Source organism: Aythya fuligula, chromosome 5 (assembly GCF_009819795.1).
Source record: "Aythya fuligula isolate bAytFul2 chromosome 5, bAytFul2.pri, whole genome shotgun sequence".
NCBI lineage: Eukaryota > Metazoa > Chordata > Aves > Anseriformes > Anatidae > Aythya > Aythya fuligula.
The window spans coordinates 20,206,229-20,231,995 of NC_045563.1; the positions used below are offsets into that span (position 1 = coordinate 20,206,229).

General features: G+C 40.5%; 3 protein-coding genes across 4 annotated transcripts in view; all 3 read right to left on the bottom strand.

Moving 5' to 3' along the window:
• Positions 1-1,606: 1,606 nt before the first annotated feature.
• SAAL1 (serum amyloid A like 1) lies at positions 1,607-10,502 on the bottom strand. Its single transcript, XM_032189284.1, has 12 exons — positions 10,376-10,502; positions 10,134-10,247; positions 8,784-8,867; positions 7,364-7,443; positions 6,939-6,998; positions 6,560-6,675; positions 5,297-5,480; positions 4,930-5,012; positions 4,609-4,797; positions 3,412-3,608; positions 2,792-2,884; positions 1,607-2,214 (listed from the first exon to the last, which is right to left on the bottom strand). Exons 1-12 carry the CDS (start codon positions 10,493-10,495, stop codon positions 2,122-2,124), a joined length of 1,413 nt encoding a protein of 470 aa, XP_032045175.1. The 5' UTR covers positions 10,496-10,502; the 3' UTR covers positions 1,607-2,121.
• Positions 10,503-10,726: 224 nt separating this feature from the next.
• LOC116490254 (serum amyloid A protein) lies at positions 10,727-12,275 on the bottom strand. Its single transcript, XM_032189283.1, has 3 exons — positions 12,173-12,275; positions 11,317-11,455; positions 10,727-10,868 (listed from the first exon to the last, which is right to left on the bottom strand). Exons 1-3 carry the CDS (start codon positions 12,273-12,275, stop codon positions 10,727-10,729), a joined length of 384 nt encoding a protein of 127 aa, XP_032045174.1.
• Positions 12,276-16,625: 4,350 nt separating this feature from the next.
• Positions 16,626-25,767, bottom strand: part of HPS5 (HPS5 biogenesis of lysosomal organelles complex 2 subunit 2) — a 62,390-nt gene continuing 53,248 nt past the window's right edge. For both annotated transcript variants that reach the window (XM_032187700.1, XM_032187701.1), the window contains 10 exons: positions 25,221-25,367; positions 24,397-24,471; positions 23,098-23,699; positions 21,660-21,783; positions 21,334-21,489; positions 20,730-20,849; positions 20,319-20,432; positions 19,895-20,001; positions 18,950-19,235; positions 16,626-18,526 (listed from right to left, as the gene is read on the bottom strand). In XM_032187700.1, the coding sequence (XP_032043591.1) occupies positions 18,466-18,526; positions 18,950-19,235; positions 19,895-20,001; positions 20,319-20,432; positions 20,730-20,849; positions 21,334-21,489; positions 21,660-21,783; positions 23,098-23,699; positions 24,397-24,471; positions 25,221-25,367 (1,792 nt within the window). In that variant the 3' untranslated portion in view covers positions 16,626-18,465. The remainder of the gene's footprint in view (positions 18,527-18,949; positions 19,236-19,894; positions 20,002-20,318; positions 20,433-20,729; positions 20,850-21,333; positions 21,490-21,659; positions 21,784-23,097; positions 23,700-24,396; positions 24,472-25,220; positions 25,368-25,767) is intronic.

Here is a 25,767-nt window from a genome sequence, read left to right on the forward strand (position 1 = left end):
ATTAGGTAGCATCCAACTCAAAAAGTAATATCAGGGAAATGGCACATCTCACCCACTCATAATTAGTAAGACCACATTTAACAGTCAGCCAACAACAGGCACTTGTGTACGGTAAATTAGAAGGAACCAAATACAGGTAAACTACACAGATGATGTCTCACCTTCTTGGTACATTAAACCACTATTGGAAACCACGAAACCTCAAGAAATGCAAATCAGAATGAGTTCTCAACTGTAGTGGGCTACTGTAAAGATACGTACAATACATCTGGGGACAAACGAAGTCCAGAAAAGCTAGCAACCGGATGAGAGAGACCTTTACTTCCAGACCACAACAGTGGCCAAGCACAGGAAACACAAAATAGTTAAAATGATTATTAAATAAAGGACAATATATTTTACAGCACAATGACAGTATGAAGAGGCTCAATTTTCCTTTTAAAAATGACATTTTCAAGACAGCAACAGACATTTCCAGTAGCTCAGAAAACAAATTTAATTGACACTTAGAAGGAATAAAAGCATACAGTGTTGTTTGTTTGTGTTTTTTTTTTTTTTAAAGAAACTTTATTACAAATCTGTAGGTTTAAGAAAATATCCAAAAATGTCAAAGTAGTAAGAAAAATGCTGTCATCCTATTCACAGTTACCAGTTTTCTCCAGTAAACACAGCATACAAAAATTGATAGAAACCACTGCAATTCTTTTTGGTGACAAAAGTCAGACTTTTTAAATTCTAAGTCCCCTGCCAACAACTAAGAAGTTTCTGGCAGCACAAGGAAAAGATTAAATTGTACTTTTTTGAAAACTAGAAGTTTGGATGAAAAGGCTATATATACATACAGATACTGTATTTTACCACATGTACAGGTAACTCAGGGCAAACAGAACAGGGCCCAGCACAACATTTAAACCTACAAAAAACATGGGGAACGAGGGAACGTGTGCATAATGGTATTAAGTTATTCCCTATGCTCTGTTTTGCACTTTTCCTTTACATCCCAAAGCTGATGAAGACCAATTGCTTTGCACCCTGCTTTATAGCAACAGCTGGAGCTGATGTGCTGCTCACACACAGAGAAAAGAATATTAGCGGCACTGCATGCAGGGATATAACAATGTAGTGTAGTTAAAATGTAATGTGATTAGAAGTGGCATTTTAGAAGACTCCGTACACTGAATTAACTGACTGCAATTGACTTAACATCTTAACTCCCCTGAAAAGTCAGGCTAGCATGGCATTTCTAATGCCATTCACAGATGACTCATAAAACATGTGAATGAGGAAAGAACTGTCTGATACATGTTGTCTTCCTAAACTGAAGTACTTGCTGCTTTAAAAAAGCAAAAAGTTTGCAAGTATGCCAAGGATTAAATCCAAGCCATCCTACAACTCTTAACTTTGGGTAGCTGGCTGCCAGGGCTGGAAGCTGCAGCACAGTCCTTTGGTAACCACATTCTCAAATCCTTTGAAATGTGCTGGGCCTAGATGTCATAACTCAGAGCCGCCGGGCAAAAAATGCTTCAATCAAAGACAGGTAAAGATTTTAGAGGTGCGGGATGAAACATCTGTTAAAATACCTGCTCAAGGTACTGATGTGATCTAAAAGAAAAAAAAAAAAGAAAAAAAAGGAAACCCCTCTCCTCTGTGTAATTTAACTGTTTTCATCAGGTGCATGAAGGTGCTTAGCCAAAGGATATCTGAGATTTCCTGATCAATTTTCCTCCTGCTAGCAGCAACTTGGAAAATGCCATCATCACGTTAAGAACAACTCTGTGCATTTCATCCATTCTGTTGTTTCAACATATGTTAAAAAGCACAAGATCAGGAGTTATTCAAACAACACTACTCCACAAAAGAGCAACTAGAAATCAACAGTCTCTCGTCACCAGAGCAAACAGGATGGAAGGTGCAGAACTGAATTTACAACAGTTTCCTTCCCCATGCAGACCAGATTATCCCTAGTCTAATCAGGTCTAACTGGAATATTTCTTAAAAGCCACCTGTTGGTTCGGAGGCTAACTCATTCTTTCACATTTACTGAAAAACTGATTTCTGCAACACTGTAATGAACAGTCAAAAATCTTCATTCCAAAAAAGGAAAGTATTTCATGTACAGTCTTAGGTGTGGACCTTCAGGCTTGGGAAACGTTTTTCTAGATTTTCAGCAAGTGTCTGATCAGCCTCACGCAGAACTTCAAGGAAACTCTCCACCTGGAATTAAAATCACAAACACACACACACACACAATAAAAAACAAACAAACAAAAATACAAAATATTAACTTGCATGGAACGCAGAATTCTTATAGTCAGTTTAAGGGTCTCTCTACTCCATCTTCCCAGCCACAGCAGCCAGCAGTAGCCATTGTAAAGAATAATGAGAAATGCTCCACGGTAGATAGCTTCCTCCTCAACTCCACAGTTTCACTCGGTCTAAGATTTGAACCACTGCCTTCCCCAGCCTCTTATTTTATCATGTAAAAGTACATAAAGAAAAGCTTCCTATGCAAAATATTATTAATTATTCTATAAAACCATACAGGGCAACTTCTCAGCTGACATAAAATTTGAGTTGTTCATTCATTTCAGCACAGTTAGACCTTTTATCAGTTGATGATGGAGGCAAAGCTCTGGCTGAAGCAAGCCAGAAGGGGAGGGTAAGACTGTCTAAAGTGGTACATTACATGTGTCCGAAGAATTCTGTCCTAATGCTGTTTTACACTTGTCTCCAAAAGACCTTGCAATAATAGTATTTTTTAGCCACCTTATATACTTTGTCATATACTCACTGATGCAAAATAGAGTGGCAAGAGGTTCTGGAATGCACACGAACATGTCTGTTCATTTAAATGTCCCTGGTTTAGTCCTTCTAATGTATTTTCCTGGAAAATAAAGTGAGAAATACAACTAGCATGTCACGAGCAGTTGTCAAAGAAAAACTCAAAGTTGCGCACACAGTGGCTGCAGCGCTTTGTTCTCGTAACAGGTGAAACCACAAGGAAGTAGAATGTACAGTTCTAAGACAATTCCAGACATTAATTAGAAAAGGTGTGAAAACTAACACCTCAAAAGTCTCTTCTTCTGAATTCTCCCGTAAAAAAAAGTCCAGCTGAGAAGATCAATTTATATAGGGGTTGATGGTCTTTCCTAAACTAACTTATATTCAAAAGGAATTGGCAACATACACCTGAAAAATTGAATATACAGAATCTTGGCCCTGATGGTACATAATTTTGAAAACCTGTGTCCGTGCCATCTGATACATGTTGCTGCTGACTTTCTGATCAATTCCTTAATGAATTTCCAACACGCAATTTCAGTTGCTCAGAGAAACGTCCAATTAATAGTAACTTTTTTTTTTCCTTACCCATCCTGCTGAAATCCCTCTTCAAACTTTGTTTATTCTTACCTTGGTCAGTTCTTGAAACATATTGGAAAGCAATTCACAGCAAATATCCTTCAAAATTTTCAAGTGAAAATCTTCCTCATTTAGGTCACCTTTTCCAGTCTCTTCTTGTTCAGATTCCTTTGAGTTATCAACAGATCTCTTCCCACAGCCCTCCATGTATTGTAAAATACGAATCAAGCTCCCAATCAGAGGCATATCTGATATAAAGTAACAAGAAAGTGGAAGTTTAACACTGAATTTTTTTCCACAATCCTACCAAGGAACTAGAATTTTGAAACAGATGAGAATATTTTATACAAAAGCTAAAGGAATGTATATTCTGACAGTGTTTTTGTTTTTAATCAAAGACTTAAAAAAACGTGGAACAGCAGAAAAAACAAGTACTTCTTTACTGCAATCTAACCTGTACCTATTAAAATTATACACTGCTGGTAAGGAATAGAAAGAAAACATTTCTAGTGGTAACCTAGAGCAAGCACAATTCTTTCTAGAGCCCTGCGAGCAAGAAGAAAACAAAGCCACTTCTCACCTTCTGGGAGGACAGATAATTTGTGCAGGCTCAGCTGCAGAAGTGGCAGGGAAAGTAAGGATCAGGGCTCTCTGCAACATTCCCTCCCCACTTTTATCTCTCTGCTATACTAAACTAGAACCTAATCTAAAGGCAGCCAGACCTTGCTGGCAGTCAGACTTAGCATCTTTAAAAAGGAAAAGAGAAGCTAGCATGGTAAAGGTGCATCCAGATAACCCTATTTGATAAACACAGATGACTCACATTCCCAAGGTAAACTTGTAATTCTAAAGACTTCTAAATGGACTGAAAAGTAACAAATAATAAAGATGGATTTAAGAAAAGAATCTTCCCTTCTAGAAAAAAAAATGACTAGCAAGACCTCATGTTTTAGCGAAGACAGATTCTGCAGTTTTCATGCATTTAGACAGTGGAGAAGACTGAACAGAATCTGTAGATTCCATTACCATAACTCTTCAGAAGTATCCAGTACCAGAACTTTGAGCTAGCTATGATTTTTTGAGTCACAAGTAAGGTGCCTTGTACTGTATTCAAACATGTATCTGAATTCTATGTTCTGAACTAACCTCTAGAAAACAGTAATAAACTAACCATCTTTCACCTCATATCAATTATAAATTAATTAAAAAAAAAAAAAAAAAAGGAGAACAGAAAAAAGTATGGCTTACTTTTTCTCATCTTGATGTATTCTTGTTCTGTCTGTGAAGCAAACATAGCAGATAGCACCGACAAAATAGAGGCCAATACAGTTTTTTGCTCCTGCACAATGATTGGTGGATCATCTGGCTGACAGAGTTCATGGCAAACTAGGTCATAAAGCAAACTCCAAGTTTCTTTTCCTCCATCAGGAGCCTGCACTTGAGAAAGAAAAAAAAGAAAAAACACCAAATTTAATCTAGGTACATGAACTGTTTTTCTTCCCATATCTGATGATCTAGAAGTTACTGTCATTCTTACTCCCATCATATGTAGCAATTCAAGTGTCTTACCAATAGCCTGAATGCCCTCATCCACCGTGGTTAGGAGCTGCAAGATATGCATATAAACATCAAGTCCTTCCGGATTATCTGAGCTACAGGAAACAAAACAAGAAACAAAGCCAAGTTAAAGATATGATTACTGAATTATCTCATTATTCTCTACATATTTTAGATGCACAACAGACCATCAGCAGTCTGCCATGCTCTTTGCTAACAAGCTAGTTAGCTCATTTCAAATGGTAGGTGCAAGCACACGTGTTGTAGGGATCTGGCAAACCATGTAGCTCCCGCTAAAAATCAAGAGTTTCAGAGACAAGCCTTAACGAGGTTACAAGAAGACTCCCCAGCCTCGATACCATAAAGAAATCTCACTTACCGGACTTGTTTGGCTGCTTCAAGTATACAAGGCACAATCTTAAAATCTGGAAGTTCTTCAGGGGAATCATCTACAGACGGTCCCACAGACTGACACGTGCCACTTTTAATCCAGTTTAACATTAGCTCTTCATCTAAATCAAAGAGTTTGTCCACGACTTCACCCACTTTTACCAGCAATTCAACTGCACGCAAAAGAACGTACCAAATTCAAGAAAAGAGCAAAAATTAGTTTACAGAATGCTAACATATACAAGTATCAGAGTAAATTCAGTGTTGACATATACTAGTTTCACTCATGATCTACTAACGGTTCCTGTGCTCATTACTTTTTAGGGGCATAAATGTGGTGGAGAGATTGAAGAACAGGGACTGCTGACAAGTCCACTGACACATTCTACCTTATTAATTATAAAACAAAACTTTTTTCTTCAAAGAGACCTGAAGTTCCTGAAAAGCCATAACTTCTGCTTCCAAAATAAAACATGCCAAGATTTGTCCCTAATGCAGTTTTCTGCTAATCTGCATTTTACTTAAGTAGATCTGTGATTTCACTTGGAACGAGCATTACATCATTTAAAAAACAAAAAAGCTGGTATTTTTCAAGTTCCAAAAGCTAAAGCATTAGGATTCATAGACAAATGACAACTGCTATTACAATTGAGTGGACATAAAAAATAAATGCTGCTCAAAACGTTTCCATGATTGGGTGCTTGATTTGTTTTTTTATGCAAAATTAGTGCTATGACAAAAAAGAAGAGACTTTTGTACCATTGACTGCGTACCCAAAGCCTGTGCACTATTCTGCTGCCACTCAGAGAAACTGAATTATTCCTCCAATTCACATTCCTCAAGTATGGTAGTTTTAAAAACGGAAAATACATATCTGATTAAAATAATAATAACAATAATCTAAATCAGGTCTTGTTTCAAACATAAAAAATGACATATGCATATCTCTTAATGAGGACCGTGTCCTTTCCTTTACTGTGTAAATAATTTCTTCTATTTGACTTGGTTTTAATTCCCCCACAGAACTTTCTCATTCTTCTAAATGCACTTCCCATGTTGACTTTAGATATATTTACAAACCCTTAAAGGCCGGACAAGTTTATTTTGGTGTCCTTATTAAATTATCATGAGTTTAACCTTATTTTAAAGAAATTCTTTACTCCCATTTGAAAATATTTGTCTTTGAAATGGCATAATTCACTTTTTATTTTTTCTGCAAACCACTTATTCTCTACTTGTTTTGGCAACTCACCGTTTGTAGAGCTTGACATGATAAAGCAAACACAGTCATACACCGAAGGGCTGTCTCGGATTCTCTCAACCCAAACGTTGGCCACCTCAGGCTGGGAGAGGCAAGTTAACAACAACCTAGACAGGAATTGCCCATTTAACAAATTAGAAGCCAATTCATTGATCTTAGCAGTACAAGTGTAAAACCAAAATAATGAGAATAGTGTGACAAAAAACAGGAATCTAGCCCACAGCAAATCAATTTCAGAACAAAGTGGAAATGACAAATGGATAAGATGGGAAAATTTCAAAATAATGAGACCACTTGTCAATTTTTCCCCCATGGCCTCAGAACATAGCTTAACTAAATTAATGATTCATTAATTTCTGAGATGTCCTACCTGCTTGTTTCCAGAAGAGTTGGAGAATCTGAATCACACAAACGTTGCAATAACACTTGGCTTTAAATAGAAAATTTAAAGTAAGAATTAGTAAAAAGTATCTTTTTCAAAAATATACAAAAAGGTTAATTTCATAGCTGCAGCCATATTCTAAAATTAAAACCATTTTTTTTCAGACTGTATATGCACTACCAGCATTTCAAGACTGCCAAATGTAGAAATTTAAGATTTGGGAGCTTGACCAGGGACTACAAAAGAACCCCAATATTCTGCATCCTATTTCTCATTGAATACTTCTCAACCAGTAAGGATATGACAAAAAGATGTGAACAAAGGCACTGCAAACCAACTTAGCTCCTTTTACAATGTATATTCCATAACTGTGAGAGTCCAGAAAAGCACATATAAAACATATATATACCTACCCGAGATTCTCATCTTTACTAATAGACATGCATATATCTTGGAAACAGGCCATATTTCCCAATATTCCCACACAGATTTCCTGAAAAGTCCAAACAAAGTATAATGAACTAACTGCAACACAGTTCACAAGTTTATTTCCACAACCATAAGACAAAAATAAGAAAGGTTCAAAGATGCTTTCCAGTTTGACTTCCAAGTTCGTATGTCCTACCAATTTCTAGGCAATATTTCTAAGGTATGCTGTTAGACTAGCCTGAAGGATCCTCAGGAGAAGTACTATTCTGATATTTAGCATAATTAAGATGTTCTGTAAAAGCAAATATATTTCAAAATGAAACTCTGCTTGCATTGTCTATATATACTGTTTAGAAATCTGGCATCGCTATTATAAAAGCAATAAGGAGTCCTAAGAACAAAAATATCACCCTATGATTTTCCTCTTTACATATACTCGCTTACTCCTAAAGAAAAAACACATCTTAATATGAGCTTCCTAAAAAAAAAAAAAAAAAAAAAAAAAAGCAGTGCATCCCATTAAAATACTCAAGCCCAGACAGTTGGACAGTCACTAGAAGGATGCACACTTCTACAAAGGGAGCTCTAGAACACCTGCAGGTGCCTGGTGGTAATAGAGAACATTCCAGGAGTCACTCAGTTTCAGCAACTTGGAAATTAACCCTAACCAATCGAAGTTAGCACATTTATTAACACTCTCCTACCTCTGCTAAATTACACCAGGCACTCTAGCTGCTGCTATTCCAAACAATATCTAGTGACAGCCCATTTAAACTGACTTCCCAATTTCGGTCACACTTTCAAAGTACAAAACACTGAGCTTTCAAAGTCCTGTGCGCCTCTACTCATCTCCTGACGTAAATGTTCTGGCAACTTCATAGGTTATAAGAACAACAAGTAAGGCTGAAAACCCTGGTTTAATTTCTAAATGCTAGTGCATTATGTAATACAGGCTGCAAAGCAATGACATTGAAACAAAGGGGGAAGAAAAAAAAAAGTTCATTAAGGACTGGTTTCCAATGATTCGTAACAGCTAAGGTTACTTTTGTAGGTCTGACAAAACAAATTTGTGACCATTTCTCAATAGTAATTACAGAACAAGCTAGTAGGAAAAAAACAGACCAGTCCTTACTTATTATTAGAACTAGCCTTATAACTAAGTTTCATACATTTAATCCTTCATCAATAATGACATAGAACACCTTCAGCATCACCAAAATACCTACTGATCGGACCATATTAAAAATGCATATTAAAAAAAACATTTTTTAAATTTTGTGTTCTCTTTGTTCCACTACCTTATTCAAAAATGCAACTGGAAGAAGGAGATATTTAGGAAAGCGGGTACAGAGTTATTTACTGTTGCTATTATTATGGGACAGCTTTTTGACAGCCCATACTTACAGTCAGGCGAGGACACTTGGATTTGGCAAAAACTCCCATGAATATATCAGGGGCATTGAACTCCTGAAGAAATAAAGCGACATCCTGTGGAGAAAGTGAATGAAAAAGTAAACAGACTTTCCAATTTTACAATTTCCAAACACAAATCATACCCTTTCACATAGTTCAAGGACTGAATCAGAGACGTCAAACTCACTACAAGAGATCAAGTATTTACCAACAATTAGTACCAATAATGTGCTATGCCACCATTCCTGCTTTTTACTGAGAGAAGATCAGCAAGCCCATACAGTGATTCAAGATGCCAGTGATAGGCTCTACAACAAACCAGTCATATTTAGTTTCTATTTCCTCTATCTCAACAAAGGGTCAGGCATGCTAATTCCATGCAGAATTCAGCAAATACTGTTTTGTCAAGCAGTGACATCATATATTAAAAAAAAACAAAAAAACAAAAAAAAAACCTACCATTAGCACTTGATCAGAGAATACAAAATAGGAAATCTGCTCCTCATTATTTCACCTCATTAAATCACTGTATTAGTTTTCTGTTTGGGAATGAAGTACACATCTTCCATGTTTACTTGAAACATTTAAACAGAGAACTACAAATAAATCCTTGTCTTACTTGAGAATTTGTTCCAGAATTTGGGAATGTTAAGAAAAATACCAAAAAGATATGTTAAATTGCCATTGCAAGCTAAACTTTAAAAGACTGTTTGTTGATCAGAAAAAACGTTTACTAGCATTAACATGGCTAGATGAAAACATGCCATTATAGAGACAGCATCAGTAATCAAGTTGCTAAATACAAGCTGAGTTCACTTCAGGTGCAGCTGAGCTGCTGTCTATTCACTCCAGGCTTCAGTTCGACACCTGCAGGTAATATAGAAAACCAGCAGGTGTGAATATGGCCCCATTGCCACCAGCTGACCCTAAGCACTGTGTGACCTGTAGGACACCTGGAGGATGGCTCAGGCAGACCAAGCTGTTTCCCTTACACTCCCATATAGCCCTGCTTGGTATCCTCAGACAGCAGCACAGGGCCCTGCAGTTGGGATGTAAGATAAGGGCCTGCTTTTCATCTAGTGCTGGGCTTAAGGAGCGCACACAGAGCACTCGCTGTCTCAAAATGCATGATGAGGCTGCTTCAGACCAGTTCACCACCCCTGCCCCGTTTAAGGACCCACAGAATGCTGCCAGCCAAACCAGGGAAGCAGCAACACCACCTGCATCAGAAAGCTGGCCCAGCACATTTAAGCCTTTCCCCAGGCTTTTGGGGACAGGATTTAGACTGAAGGCGCTCAGCACCAGCAACAGGGCAGCAGCCACTCGCCGCGGTGCCCCTACCTCATCCATCGACATGTCCCACACTTTACAAATGTCGTTCTCCATCTCTTCGTCCAGCTCCGTCTGGATTTCCTCAGGGTTCGCGCTGGGCTCGGTCTTCTCGGGGCTAATGACCTGAGGGAAACCGGGAGAGGGGGGACGGTAGGTGAGGAAAGGCCACCGCGCGCCCCCACCAGCCGCCCAGGTCGCTTCGGTCGCGGAAAAACCACCGCCAGCAGCCTCCCGCCCGCCCCGCGGCGCACCTCGATGAGGCGGGTGAGGATGCTGAAGAGCCAGTGCTTGCTGTACACCGTGCTGCCCACCGCGTCGCCCTCCTCCTCCTCCTCCGCCTCGCTGGAGGGCGGCGAGGGGTTGCGGTCCATGGCGGCCTCCCCGCGAGCAGCGAGGCGGCAGCGGAGGGCGGCCGGGCCGGCCCCGCCGCGCAGCGCCCCCCGGCGGCCCGGAGCTCCCCGCGCCGCCGCCCCCGAGGGACCCCCCCCCGGCCCCAAACCCTTCAGAAAAGGCGCTTGAGTGTAAACCAGGCAGGGCTCAGGAAATATTGGCGGTTTCTTTATTGGGGGGGCGTGAGGGAGGGGGAAGGGGCACACCGCGCGTTAGTATTTGCTGGGAAGGCCCGGGGGTCTGTAGCGGTTGGGGTCCCCGCCACTGCGGCCCCATTTGTTCGCCTCTTGGTCGGCACGGGTGTCTTCGGCGCCTCTGCCGCTCACGCCGCTTTGCCAGTTTTCACGGGCATCACTGGAGGAAACAAAAGGGGCCCCGTGAACCAGCCAGCACAAACCCCCCTCACAGGCATCGCTTCGTGTTCGTTTCCTCACTCGCCTAACGCTAGGTTTTCCGCGGGACTGCTCAGCACCTGGTGCAGACACATGCTAAGACCTTATCTGAGCACAGTGGTGGAACCTGTGACTTATGTCAGGAAGTGGGCCGGCAAGGAAAAATAGCGTTTTTCCACCAAAAATGCAGAGATAAGAAATCTGCCTGTTCAGGAAGAGAAGAAAGGCTCCCTGCCATGTGGGAAGGGAGGCACCTTTCCATCTGCAGACAGCCTGCTCAGGCACCGACTGCTTCCCCTCCCCTCTCCTTCTGGGACAAAAGCTGTGTGTGTGTCAAGAAGGACTTCACTCTGACTGGGATGCCCAGATCCCTAGGAACTTGCTGTTAACAACCAGAGAAGCTCCCTTACCTGATCACTCTGGCTGCCCAAGCACCACCAGGTCCTCTTCGGGCAGCATCGTAATTGCCACGAGCATGGAAATATTTGTCAGCACCAATATGGTTTGCCTCGCGCATGTCCCGGTATGCTCTGAGCATGTCCCATGCTCCTGAAGAAAGCAGAGAGACAGAGGCGATGTTAACTTTAAAATCTCGTCCCTGCAACAGCCAAGTACCACTTCAGCCAGAAGCTCACAGGCTGCTGCTGGGCCAGAAAGCTGCATGTGTCCCCAAGGCTCCCTTGAAAAACCTCTTCTGCTAATCTAGGGGAGGTTGGCAAAGCAGAAGAAAGGGGGCTCCCTGGGGAGACCCTCATGGAGCCATGGAAGTATTGCACGGCTTGGCTGGGGCACCGTAGGGGCAGGTGAAGCTCAGCAAGCAGGCAGTGGCCCTTCAGTTCCATGCTGTGCACCACAGAAAGCACGGCTGCACTTTGGGGCTTTACCAGCAGAGGGTTTGTGCCCCCAGCTTGTCCACAAAAAGCTCTCCATGAGCAAGTGACTATTCCTGCAGTCCTTGTGCCTTGTTTGGCTGCAGGGGTGCGCCCAAGCCTGAGCTCTGGCCTGTCACATCCTTTGTGCTGTGCTTAGAAAGGCCCAAGGAAAGGAAATGCAGAGGTGCTCCTCCACATTGGCTTTTGCACGGGAGTTGCCAACAGAAAGTGCCAGCGGGGGCTGACCGGGGCCCTTTCCCAGCAGCAACCAGCAGGGGTCCCTCATCGGGAGCTGCAGACCTCCCTGCTTGGAGGGCTGAACCCACTGACTGCATGTAACCCGTGCTCGGGGAGGCGTCCTGAGGGAAAGACCCGTGGCAACAGAGCAGCTTACCTCCAGCTGCATCCAAGACAAATCTTCCGCCACGTGTAAATGGGTTGTCAGCACTTGCACACACAATAACGGCGAGCAACACGAAGCAGATACAGAGCCTCATGGTTCCCTGTCCAAGTGTGACACGGAGCTGGGAAAAAGAGAGATTAACAGTTTTAGAGCTTTCAATAGAGATTTCTGACACAGCATTCATACCCGTGCCCAGGCAGCTGCAGGAGCAGTTGTGCAGCCACCCCAGTGCTAGCAGCCAGCCCACGAGCCCACTTCTTGCCCCACAAGAACTGATGCCTCCTGTGCAAACATGAGCTCAACACAGGACTCTTCAACAAAGACAGATGGACAGGAGACACTTGTGTTTTAGCATTCCCTGCAGCTCCTTTCATGAGTACAGAGAAGTCCCACATGCTAAAACATTAGTTCTTTCCCCCAGAAAAAGAGAAAAAAAACCACTGCATGCATATTGTAAATTCAGAGTATCACTCACCGCTCCAGAAAGGCAAAGCCAGGAGGAGATGAAGCTTGTCTCCTGTGCTCTCAGAGAGGGTATTTATAAGCGGTTCAGGCTCCCAAAAGAGGAAATTGGGCAGAATACCCAGGGGTGGGAATTCCCCAGCACCATTCATTTCAACACAGAATTTCAGTAAGCCTGCCCTTGTCCTGGCTAAAGTTCATGGATCCTGTTACACAACTTTTTAGAGTGTATGGTGCTTCTTTGGTGCTGTCCATGGAACTATTTGCTCCTCACACCAAGCAGACTGAGAAACAGCCTCAAGGACTGAAGTGTTCTATGTGTTTGAAGTATTATGGCTGACTTAAGAGTCACGCTTTTTTGGGACTTGTGCAGGACAGAGCTTGTAGGGGAAGCTGCCTGATCACCTGCATTTACCTCGGAGCACAAGATTGGGTCTGTTTCTGTGCACAAGTGTATTGGGCTTGTGTGGCAAGGGTTTGGTAGCCGGGGGGCTGAGGGGTGGCCTCTGTGAGCAGAGCCCTGCAGCTGTCCCAGGACAGACCAGAACCAGCTCCAATCAGCCCCAAAAGGTTCTGCCACTGTCCAGAGCTGAGCCAGTGAGCGACGCTGGTTGGGCCTCTGAGGCAGCATTTAGGAAAGGGTGTAGAAAAAATACTGCTGCACAACAGCAGATGGAAGAGATGCGTGAGAAAACATAGAAACAGCCCTGCAGGCACCAAGGTCAGTGAAGAAGGAGGGGAAGAAGTGCTTCAGGCACTGGAGCAGAAGCTCGCCTGTGGAAAGACCCATGGTGGAGCAGGTGGATGTGGCCTGGAGGAGGCTGCGGCCCAAGGAGAGCCCTCACAGGAGCAGGCCCCGGGTCAGAGCTGCAGCCCGTGGAGAGGAGCCCACACAGGAGCAGGGGTCTGGGGGGAGCTGCCACCCATGGAGCACCCGTGCTGGAGCAGTTTGCTCCTGGGGGATGGATCCCATGGTACAGAGCCATGTTGGAGGAGTTCCTAAAGAGCTGCTGGCTGTAGGAAACCATCACAGCATCAGTGCAGGAAGCATGGCATCCCATAGGAGGAACCCCATGGGGAGCAGAGGCAGAGAGTGACCCTGAAGGAGCAGCAGAGAAAAAGCATTAGGGACTGACTGCAGCCCCCATTCCCTGTTCCTCTGCACCACTCAAGGGGAAGGAGATAGGAGAGGGTAGAAGAAGGGAAGGTGCTTTTTGTTTGCTTTTAAGTTCTCACTGCTCGAGTCTGTTACCAACAGGCAATAAGTTATATTAATCTCCCTTACACTGAGTCTGTTTTACTAATTACAGTAACTGGTGAGTGACCTCACTGTCCTTATTTCAGCCCATGAGATGTTTTTCATATTTTCTTCCCGTCTTTTTAAGGATGTGGAACAAGAGAGCAGCACGGAGGAGCTTAGCTAGCCAACAGTGTGGAACCGCAAGGAATAGCCAGCACTAGTAGGTGCTGGACTGACAAGATGGATCCCAGAGCTGATGGAAGTGTTGCTTCACAATGGAGTTAAGAGCAAACTGTGAACATGTACATCCTTGCTTTAAGATAGCACATACTTGTGCCACCCTGAGGAAGGCCTAGACGGTTTGTCCTTCTGTTGGTTGCTCCCACAGATTCCTCTCAAGGGACTTTCAGCCATCCTGCTGCAACAACAGCTCTGTGGGGCTCAAGGAGGCTAAAGGAAGGAGAGGTTTTAATGCAGTAATAAATGTTCTACCAAAGGAGAAGTTCAAACCCATATAGCCACATCTCTGCTAGATTTTAAGACTGCCATATCAACTGTCAAGCCCTATCGATGTGGTTCATAGTTTGTTTACTCACTGTCCTACTCTTGGTTAGGGATCTACTCAAGAAGTGCTTGGTGCTTACTTCCCTTTTAATAACAACTAACAAGTTTCTTCTGCAGAAGGCTCTGGACTAGGCAAGCAAAACATCTCCCATTGTGCAGTCTCATACACAATTTAACAAGTTTGAATCACAGAGTTTCTTTAAATTCTCTGCAGAAGAGGTAGGTGTTGCTGCTCTGTTCACAACTCTGTCACTTACATGTAATTAGCAGTTGCAGTTTAACAGCAGGGGCATGAGGTAAAAGAGGTACAATAACAAACTGGGTTAATAAAGTGCCAGCAGCTGTCTGTCGTGGTCTTCTTCCTCCAAAGAAAAACTTACTTAAGGAGAACAAGAGATATTTTCCATAGACAGGCCTGGAGCAAAAGGACAGATATTTTCTTATATGCCGTACCTCTAAATTCAATTATCTGGGACAAGGAGAACCTGTACCCTAACCCAACAGAAAGGGAAACCTTACAAAAAGCAGGGAGCCATTGTTTTGCCCTTGCTACCCACGAATCACGTCTACCAATGCAACACCACAGTTACTGTAGGGACTGGAGTGCCAAGTTTTACCACAACTCTATTCACACCCTACTGATGACTCATGCCCCTTCAGTACATCTCTGCTGGCTGCAGAGCCCTGTCTGTCTCCTCTTTTGTTTTGATTTAAAGTCAGTCATGACTGGAAAATAATTCCTATAAACTGAGGTAGAGCTCGCTCACTAGAACTCTCACATATGCCCCTGTGTCCAGGGACCTATAACAGAACACTACCTGCAAAACTGACATAACCTAAGGACCTCTTCCATACAAGAGCTCAGACATTTTTTGAGCACAAAAGGCTCTTTTGAGTTTTATAATTCAGTCTGATGTTTCACATTTCCACTAAACCAAGCTTTTTCCTGCAAAAAGCACAAACATGAGAATAACTGCAAGAAGACAAGTACTGGAGCATATCCTTAGATCACGGAGTGTATCCTCCTAACTCTCCTGAGCCCTGCTTTCCTGTCTCTTCTTGGCCTGCCTTCCCAGTCACAGCCCTTGGCCCACAGAAAAAAGTTGCAGCCAACAACTGCTCCTTTTCACAGAGACATAGGCAAGCTGCCAATGAACAAGCACCAGCGTTTGAGCAAAATATTCCCTTCTGTTCTAGCCCTGAAGCACAGGCTGCATGTATACACCAGGTAAATGTAGCATATGTAAGAGCCACTCTGAGACTGTCTTCTGACTTTATACACACCAATACAATTAAACCAAAACACTACTCAGTTCTACCCCTCAAACTGTTTTTTAATCTTAAGTATGTATGAATGCAGTCATTTTGCAATCTTGGTATTTTGCAACCTAAATCAATAAGCCTCTGATTGGGAAATGGTATGAGGTGAATTCCCCGCTCAGGAACAGTAATACATGCTGTTTTTCTATATTCTGGGAAGATGGCCTTGTCTTAGCTTACTCAAGCAAGAATTCACTTCCGGACTTCTGCCATGCCAGTCCGTGCAGTAATTACGAGCATTGACATCAGGCTTATAGACTTAGTAACTGCAAACATGGCCCCTCTTCAAGAAACAGATCAGATGTATAGATGTTTACCTTAAATAAAATGCAGCTCCTGGTAGGTTTTGATAATTCTAATGGTGAAATAAGTGTTTTGAGCCAGGTAGAGGTTGTTTGTTTTTTTTTGGAAGAGGAGGAGAAAAAAGCTGCTTCACTGCAGGCTGGCTTAATTGACCAGTGGTGTACGCTTAACTGGCTGATGAAGAGCTGGTAAGGGGGATCCTTCAGGAAGCCTTAGGATGATAGCGTTGCTCTGTACAACTAAATTCTAAGCATGAGACCATCTCATATCACAGTTCCTTCACATTATCCATATATGATGAAAGCATATACATTAAGAATAGGAAGCAGCAATTTTGCTGACATGTCTTCAAAAAATAAACCCTTACTCTTTATTGACAACCAAGTTAACTGAAGTCATCAACACAAGCTCACTTTAAATTACAGATTTTAACAAATACTTCCTGTTACATTAGCTGTATGACTACTACAACAAAAAAAAATAAGAACAAGAGAAACTTTGGAGTGGAAAGTTATGATTTATTTAAAAAAAAAAAAAAAAAAAAAAAACACAACCCACCACTCAACAAAAGTTAATTGAGTGTACAAAATATTCCCCGAAGTGAAAAAGACTGCTATGTATACAATGTACACGGAACAAATAAAGTAGAACAGTTAAATCTAGAGATAAGTCAGCTACATTCTTACAAAGCCAGCTAACTTCCCCTAAGAAAGGCAACACTAGTACTCAGCTAAAGCTTTGATGTACTGCATGAAACAGTTAGGCCTAACAGTCACTGAGGTAGCAGTGTGTTCATTTGGCAGATAAACAGACACTGACATCATCCGACTTGTTTAACCTCACCACATACTGTAAGTGCCTGGGTCCTACTCGAACAATCTTACTGTAATGTAACATAAGGGCATGGTGTGCTTCTCACAGAAGGATCTGTGCTGTTTCCATGTCAAAATATAAAATCTGAAGTGTTTGAAGTTTTCTTTTTTAGAAGTACTTACTTACTGGCTTTTCCACAAGCAACAGTATTAAGAGATGAAAGCCTGCTACTAATTCTCTATCTGTAGCTTCATTTCCTCTAGTGAAGTAACCAACTCTCCACAATAAAGTCTTTCCTGCAATTGAGATGAAAGAGTCAGACTGCATCCATCCAAGTCGGAAAGCTGTATTACTATGGCCCTATTTTGATGAAAATAAAAGCACTATTTGGGAATAGTGTAAGTCCTGCAAATCTGCCTAAGATTCTTTTCATATCTGTATAAAGAAATGCTTTCAAGGCATTTGTTGTCCAAATTACAGATTTTGAAAAGAATAAAGTTTTGTTCTAATGCATGCAATAGCTTTTTTTATTGTTGTTGTTTAAATGACAGTTGGAAAAATTGATTATTGATAAGACAATGTGAGGAAATTGTGAGAATCTAACAGTGAAAAGGGTCAAAACTAGTAGCTTAAAAAGGAAACTGTTCAAACAGGCATTAAGTGCAGAAACAGTACTCATATAAAACATAGTTCTGTAAACAAGAAATTAAACCCAAGTGATCAAGTGATTTTACGAGTCTTCATATTATAACAGATATTTAAAGATTTCTTGCTCTATGGCATTGATCTGAAATAACTCTACACATTCAGCTTTTAAGAAAATATTAGAATAAGATATGTGGTCTTCTTGCTTTCTAAAAGGTCAAAAACCACTGTGGAATATTTCTGTCCTGAGGTCTGTCAAAATATCACAGCCAAAGTCTACACTCATATTTCAAAAGCAGATATAGGCAATTTAGAAATGTCACTTTTATAGTTTAACAGTGAGTTTATTTAGTAAGTTCTTTTCATCAGGTTTCCATTAACCCACTCCTGAGAAATATTTTCTCATTATTTTAAGACTTGTCTCAAATAATTAATTGCAAATGGATAAGAACAGTGCATATAATTTAAGAGGAAAAAATACATATCACACCAAGTACTTCTACAGCTATTTTAAAAAGTAAATATTATTTACAGGAAAATGAAAAATTACATGCTTAAATCTTTCCCAGGAATGGCTTCTTGTGTTTGCAAACAATGAGAAAAAAATCTATACACCATGATTTGATCCTTAGGGGCTCATACCCTTAACGCTTAAGTCATGCAGACTCAGAAAATAAATTAAGGCATTTTCATCTTGGAAATCTGTGAGCTTAATTTTGAGATAAATACTGGATTCTTTTGACTGAAGTTCTGGAGTGTAAAAACTCATCTCTAATGAATAAGAAAGCACTGTGAACAGCTCCCAGATACCTGTCAGATGGATGTTGGCTCAGTACAACTGAATTTTTAGGGAGAAGCTCATTTCTTTAAGAGCCTGAAAATTTAAGAGGCACTTTAATATACACGTTACAGATCCCAGAGTTTTCCCACTTTTTTTCTATGCTTGCTGAGACCACAAAAACCGGTCACACTTGTCCAACATGGACTGAATCAGGGCTCTGCAAGAAAATCAAAGGAAAAGAAAAGGTTAAACTGTTGAAAAAAAAAAACTAACAATAGTAACAACAATTGTTTTGCTTTTTAAAGCATTTTGTCAAAAATTGTTAAAAACACGATTACGTATCATGACATCACCATGCATGCTTTCTCTGGAGGGGTTGGATCAGACTCTCTACAAGACGAAACCTCCTTCACATATATCTAATGTATAGTTTTCCATTTCCTTTTTGCACCCCCATTTTAAGGTAGCTATATTGACAATACATAGTTCTTAAAAGGAAATTTTTCATTGAGTTTAAAATTCAAGGCAGAAGTGTGAAATATTTTATCTTTTTGTTAACTGAAAAGAAACTTTAAAGCACCAAGAAGATCTAAAATGAATGGTGTGCATATACAGATCTTCCGTTGATGCATCATCTTACCTTTGCCTTTTCTCAGCAATTCTCAGTATCTCACACACTCCAGTAAATCTCTCAGACAATTCTAGCATCATGCCACACTCTTGCAATAGAGGCAAGGCACGATTTGGGCCAATGGCCTTTGCTAGTAAGAGAGCTATGTTTTCCACAGTAATGCAGTTTGGCCAGCTGGGGCTACCGTCGCTGGCAGCATTTCCATTCTGTGGGCCATGGTGGTGGAAAACAGCGCTGTGATTTTGTGCGAGATGCAGAAGAAACTTCCATTCTTCTATAGTCTCTGGAACTGAACCTAGATGCAAAAACAAATTTGTTACCTTGTTTGTAAAACAAGGTTTATTACAAGCCTACTGTTTTAAACAGATCCATACCTAAAAAGGAAGCTAGCTATCCTGTTTTTCTCTTTGGAAATGCAAGAAAATCAAGTGTCATCAACAAGCAAATTGCATACAGAACTGTATTGCCTTGACTGACTCAGTGTCAAGATTCAGTGCAAAACTTTGCAATACTTCAGCATTGGAGGCTTTGTCAAGTCAAAAAACAAAGAATTGTTTCATCTTAAGGCTACTGGGACAATACTTTGCTCACTGCAACTTTGTGTGTATAAACATGTGTAGTGGGGGGAGTTCTGCGCCACATGGGGAGGCTAGCTTTTCCTCCAAATCTAGCTTTTACTCCTGATAAACAACCCTACATTCCTGAGGTGTTAAATGTTTTCTAGCGTTCATGAAACACCATGTGAAGATGCAAGAGCGTAACACCCACTTAGGTTTTTCAAATATGCTGCTGTACACCAAGCAAGTGGGACTGCTACCAAAACACTTCAAAAATAAAAAAACAACCCACCACCAACAGAAACAGCTTATCTCCACTTTTGAGAAACTTAATCAGCAGAGACTAAGGGCAGTTCTGATGTTGCAGAAATGTGTACACAGCTTAAGATTCACTAACCATCTTCTTCATTCAATAGGCTCAAATCATCCAAATGAGCAATATTAGTAAAGGCTTCTATTCTTCTATCCAGCTCCAAACAGAGGAAAAGGTAACCAGGCCAAAACCTTAAATAACAGAGTAAAAATTTCCAGGAATCAAATATTCATCCTAAACTGAAACAAAGAACAATTAAATATTCACTTAAGGAAGACAGAAGCAATTGCACTTCTTGAATGCCAACAATCATATGGCTCATCACAGAGCAGGCTCACAAAGGTATCAGATGCATTAAATCGGACTCTTAAAATTCAACCTCAAAACAGGAAATGTTTTTGAGTGAAACTTGTTCAAGCTAGGACCAGTAAGCGTTTTTTGTTTGTATCTTTTTGGGATAAGAGTACCAATGAAGCAAGTATAAAGAATTAGCAAGCTTTCGTCTTACCCATGTGATTTACAGATGTCTGCCATTTTCTCTTTTGTAACAAAATCAGCTGGGAGTTTAATCAAAAGCAGAATGAGCTGGCTGTAGCCCCATGTAAACAAATGTGATCGTGGCCTAGACAAATAAAATTTTTGTTTTAAAACATTAATGGTTTTCTTCCAAAAAAAGTTCTCTCTACAAGAAATTCAGGTTTATCAAGTAGAAGTAGGAACATTAACAAGACATGGCATAGTCTCAGCAAGAACAGTCATTCAATAAGGTGTTACAGGTAGTTATTTAATCCTTTGGTTGCTTCTGCTGAACTCTGCAATATGCAAAATGCTCCAAGGATTCACTGACATCCAAAGTGTCATATAAAACCTAAGCCTCCCTTTTTGCTGCACTCAGAACCTCAGGTGAACCCTGCTTTACCTGGGATTTCCTTCCACATCCACAGTATTTGCTCTTTGTGGTGCATCAAGAGAAACCGCCAAGCACAACCAATCCAGTCTTATTGATTCCGGTTGCAGAAGAGATCTAAGAAGAGATGGCCTACAAAACAAAGCACATGGGGAAAAAATACTGATTTTAAATATACCAGATACATGGAGACATAAAAGTTGCACATGAGCAAATAAATAAATCATGATTAAAATTAAGTATGGAAAAAAAATAGAATCATTTATGTTCCTAGGGACTGAAGGGAACCACTGAAACCCATTAAGTTGACAGAGGTTGGATTCCCCTTGCTTTTTTTTTTTCCCCCTAAATACTGTCTAACCTGGGTATGCTGAACAGTAGGCACAAGAACAAAAATAGCAGGTTATTTTGAAAGTATGTTGCAGAAAAAAAATATTAGAACTAGCACCTAAGCTAATAAAATCCATACTGATAAATCAACTAAAACTGGCAGAATGATCTGAAAACTAATGATAAAGAGCACCAACCATAGAAATATCAAAACAGTTAAACAAAAAAAAATTACAGCCACGCGATGAAGGCAGCACATAGGTGAAAGGCTCTCTATTCCCTTTACCTTTTATCCTCTGGCTGTGACTTCAGCAGGCTATCTAAATATGCTAAAAAGTGAGTTGGATCATTCCAACAAAGCTGCTTGATATCAGAAGGTGAAATAGAGGGGTGGAACTTGATTAAGGGCCGAAGAGCTGTTTCCCCAAATTTTTCATAAAGCCTGAAGAGAGACAGAACAAAAAACACTTTCAGAAAGGTGATCTTCTGAAGAGATTCCCAGAAAGCTTCATAAAGTGTGAAGCTCTCAAAACCAATTCCTGCTAGCAAGTTCACAACATGGAGAAGAGGGGGAAAAAAAAAAAAAAAAAGACTTGGAAAGGACTTGGCTACCTTTGAGCATGTACCAGTAACAGAGGGCCATCATCCCAGGGCCCCAGGTCATGCAACAGTTTCAGTATTTTCAACATATCTTCATTTTCCATTGCCAAAGCAACAGGACTGTGACAAGTTAGTTCTGAAATAAATCAGTGCACATGTTACAAGATACAAACAATGTTTTGCCTTAACACACACAAAACTGTTGTTACATGTACAGATACAAGTTACCTTTTCTACTTCCTTAGAACAGTAGCAACAAGTGAACACTTGCTCATTTCATGGAAGTCAACATCACTTGGAGGCAGGGCTTCCAAGTTTCAGTTATAAATGATACAATGAAGGCACAGAATAATATTCTTGATATATTTCTCATTTCTGAGGTCTTTGGACTTCAGAGGATGCAGTTTTTCTCTAGTAAAAAAAAAAACCACAAGTGCACACTGCAAGACATATGGCTTGCTGAATATAATGTAGATCTGCAGTTTTCAGTATAGTATGTTTTGCTTCTATTAATAAATAAAAACTTCTGTGAAGTCAGTGACCAAACTGAAAGCAGAATTCATCATAAACCAAGATCCTGATGAAATGTTGGTATCAGTCTGCAAACACGAGTACAGTCCAACTGAGAGCAAACTGGGAACGTATACATTACTTTAAAGCTCTCATGAAGACACAAATTATGAATAAATTCCAAGAAACCCAGCACCACATGCCAACCATCAAAGCAAGATTCTGTTCTTTGACTGATCTCAGTTAGTGCCAAATTAATGCTAAGACTTTAAGTCACTCTTAAAAGAGAACACAAAGCAGAAACCGCATACAGAGAACAGACATAGTTCTGTTTTCCAGTATAATCAAGAAGCTTTACTTCAATAAGACTAAAGAGAAATCAAAAATACCAAAAGGATTTCTGCAGAAAAGGGAAGTTTGAAGTGATCACAAGCCATTCACTTGCATGGGACCATTCAGCCTTTTTTCACACCAATGACAGTGCTCTTTAAGTCAGGCCTTCCATTTCCAATGCAAATACTGAAGTCCCATCTCCAACCTTCTGCTTTATTTCTATAGATATTTGATTTTACATAAGATTTTTCTGCTCGTTGAAGGGCATGTATTTGCTTTCACAAAGATCTGGTCTGTAATTGCCACACTGTTCAACCAACAAGCTCCATATACATTAACAGCTTCAGAAGTAGTTTCTATGGAATTGCAAGGTGAGGCTCCTCTCTCCTAGGAGCCAGTAGTTTTTCCCTGTATTAGCCTTCTGGGGAACAGCACACAAACCCCAAAACAGAACAAAACCTTCCACCTACCAATCACCTTTCCCCACTATATTCACAGAAGGAAAATTTGCAGGCATAAATGGGAATATTCAAACTTTATTTTCTTTTTCTTCCCAAACAAGAAGTCTTTCTCTCAGCCTACCAGTAATAAAATTTTCATTAGTTACCTTTCAATCCTGCGATATATGTATTCCATACATTAGGGCTGTTTGCATACGTGGTTATAATGCACTGCTTCAGTCTTTTCAAATCCAGAAGAAAGAAGTAGCTTTGTATAAACCTACAAGCCAAGGTTGACAAAGCTGCTAATGGCAGACCTTGATCAGAGCTTTCCTCTGAATCACCATTTCCACAAGAAAACACACTCAGCTCAAAACACAGAGTTGTCAGCTCCACAAGATCTTTCTGAACATCTGGTTCTATGTCACATGGAGCAGAAATTTGAAAGGAATCACCCAAAGGTCCCTTGAAATTAGTACTGTTTTCACATACAGTTTGGCTTTCATAAGTTTCATCACTACTTTCAGTGCAGTCTTCCAAGATACTATTCGGTTCTTTTTCTACTAGGTCTCCACCAGTTGGATCTACTTGCAGGTTTTCCTCCAGGATTTCCCTCTGTTCTGCAGCACATCCAGTCTTGTTCTTCCAAACAGAGGAATCAAAACGCTCTCTGCTGCCAAATTTTTCTTCCAGATAGACAAGCCATTCTCGTAAAACCCGTCTCATGCACTGTGGTTCTAACAAAACCAGGGGATCCTGGAGTTTGGCTCTGTATAAAAAAAAAAAAAAAAAGAAACTTGCTAAGTTGCTTCACAGCTGTAAGACATCACAAGTAAAATATTATGTATGTTTCGTCCAATTCAAAGTATACTCCTGAACTTGACTTACAGTTAGCTGCTGTTTTTGTGGTTTTGAATGCAAACAGAATTTAAACTACTTGCACCATCTGCATTTGCTGCTGTACTTCCTGATTTCCCCAGGCTTTCTTTCAGAACTGATTTTTCACAGAATCATCTAGGTTAGAAGAGACCTCCAAGATCACTGAGTCCAACCTCTGACCTAACACTAACAAGTTTTCCACTAAACCATATCACTAAGCTCTACATGTAAATGTCTTTTAAAGACATCCAGGGATTTTTTGTTAGGTGCATTTGTATGTGTGTGCACATTGTGTTAGTGATTTTTTTTTTTTTTTTTTTGCCATTGTTGTAGGTTGTTTTTTGTTTGTTTTAAGCATGCTTGTAGTTAGGATATAGTTACTCGGTGTTACCCTTTTGTCCTAACCAAGCTTATAGTGGGTTTTGCTTCGTTTTAAATGGGGGAAACAAATCATTAACCAAAATGAGAGCCTTACAGGTAACATTAATAGACATTTACAACATTACTTTTACATGTTTGCAATGAAAAAAATCAGTCATTTTTCTACTAAAGCCCAACAAATCGACACTAAAAATTGCCCAGCTTACATTGCTTCTGCTGTTGCAGCCTTGAGATCTCTTAGATGATCCTCTTCTGGAATCTGGCAGCTCTGTGGTTCTGATCTAGAAAAATACATTCATCTCAGCCTTCACTGAAGTATTGTATTTAATAATTTACATGAGGATATTCCTCAGATTTGCCAGGAAACAACATAAATTCCATTATTAAAAAAAATAAAGCTCCCATTTCTATAGAAGGAACAGCTCAACCAACAGAAGTTACAGGTGAATTGGACATGAAGAGCAACCATAATAAAGTTTCTGTGACCTTTATTATGGCTTCTGCTCTAACTACAGTAGATTTCTGAAGACACTAAATGAAAAAAAATAATATGACACCATATGAAAGTTACCATAAATTATCAAATTACTGGAATATGAAACAGTTAAACTCTGTGTTAACTGGACAGCCATTACGTTTTATAGGTACCATAAAACACGGTTTGAGGGAGAAAAGTGTGTTGACTCCCCACTCTGTAAGTGCAGGACAAACTGTTGGACTCATACCCCAAGCAGGCATCAAAGGTATGCTACGTAAGAGTTGCTGAATACACTACATTCTTACAATTCAGTAACTACAGCACTGCGGAGACTGCATGCTCCAACATCCTGAACCAGTTTCTAGGTAAGAAGCCAGCAAGAACCAGCTAAACCCAGAGTAGCAAACAGCAGCTGTGAAAACAAACAAACAAAAAAAACAACCAACCAACCTGAGCTCCTCATTCTCCTCGAAACAGCACATTTTCTTTAGGTTGCTAGCCTCAGAACACCCGGCAAATGCAATTGCTAAGACAAAATGATTTTGCACTCACACTCTCTCTTCCTGGGGAGATGCTACCAGACTGACAGCCACTTCCTGCTGGTGCTCGTCATCCTTTGCTTCTTGCCTCCCTCTAATATCAGGGCTCACATGAAGCGTGCCAATCTTTTCCGTAGTTTTGCGTACAAAGCTGGAAACACTAGAAATCAGAAGTTCAAACACGTGAAATTCAAAGTTCACAACTGAAACAAGCAAGCACTTTCTTTCCATTCAAACCATCGTTTCAGACATCTTTATAACCTGAAGAACTTCTGAGAAAAGGATCATACCAGTGATGGCCAACGAGAACAAAATTCCCTAAGAAACTGCTCAGAATTTGTGCTTGAGTCATGGTCTATAATATCGGCACAAAGAATCAAAAACTGAAGTACTTAAGACTTGTTTTTTGCTGCTTGAAAACATAGGCTTTCACACTAACATTAGTGCTTAGATTTTGACGTATTTGCACAAATAAACGCAGACTGGCTACATTTCATTTTAGGGCTAATAAAGCATCAGGAAAGCATTAGGAAATGATGGCCCTCTTAGTAGTAAGAAAT

Coding starts and splice junctions, on each gene's coding strand:
- SAAL1 (XM_032189284.1), bottom strand. CDS start 10,495: ATGGACCGCAACCCCTCGCCGCCCTCCAGCGAGGCGGAGGAGGAGGAG. Junction 5,481..6,559: donor CATGTCAAGCTCTACAAACG/GTGAGTTGCCAA, acceptor TTTTGCGTGCAG/TTGAATTGCTGGTAAAAGTG. Junction 5,013..5,296: donor GAAGCAGCCAAACAAGTCCG/GTAAGTGAGATT, acceptor TGTTTCCTGTAG/CTCAGATAATCCGGAAGGAC.
- LOC116490254 (XM_032189283.1), bottom strand. CDS start 12,275: ATGAGGCTCTGTATCTGCTTCGTGTTGCTCGCCGTTATTGTGTGTGCA. Junction 11,456..12,172: donor TGTCTTGGATGCAGCTGGAG/GTAAGCTGCTCT, acceptor TGCTTTCTTCAG/GAGCATGGGACATGCTCAGA. Junction 10,869..11,316: donor TGGGCAGCCAGAGTGATCAG/GTAAGGGAGCTT, acceptor TGTTTCCTCCAG/TGATGCCCGTGAAAACTGGC.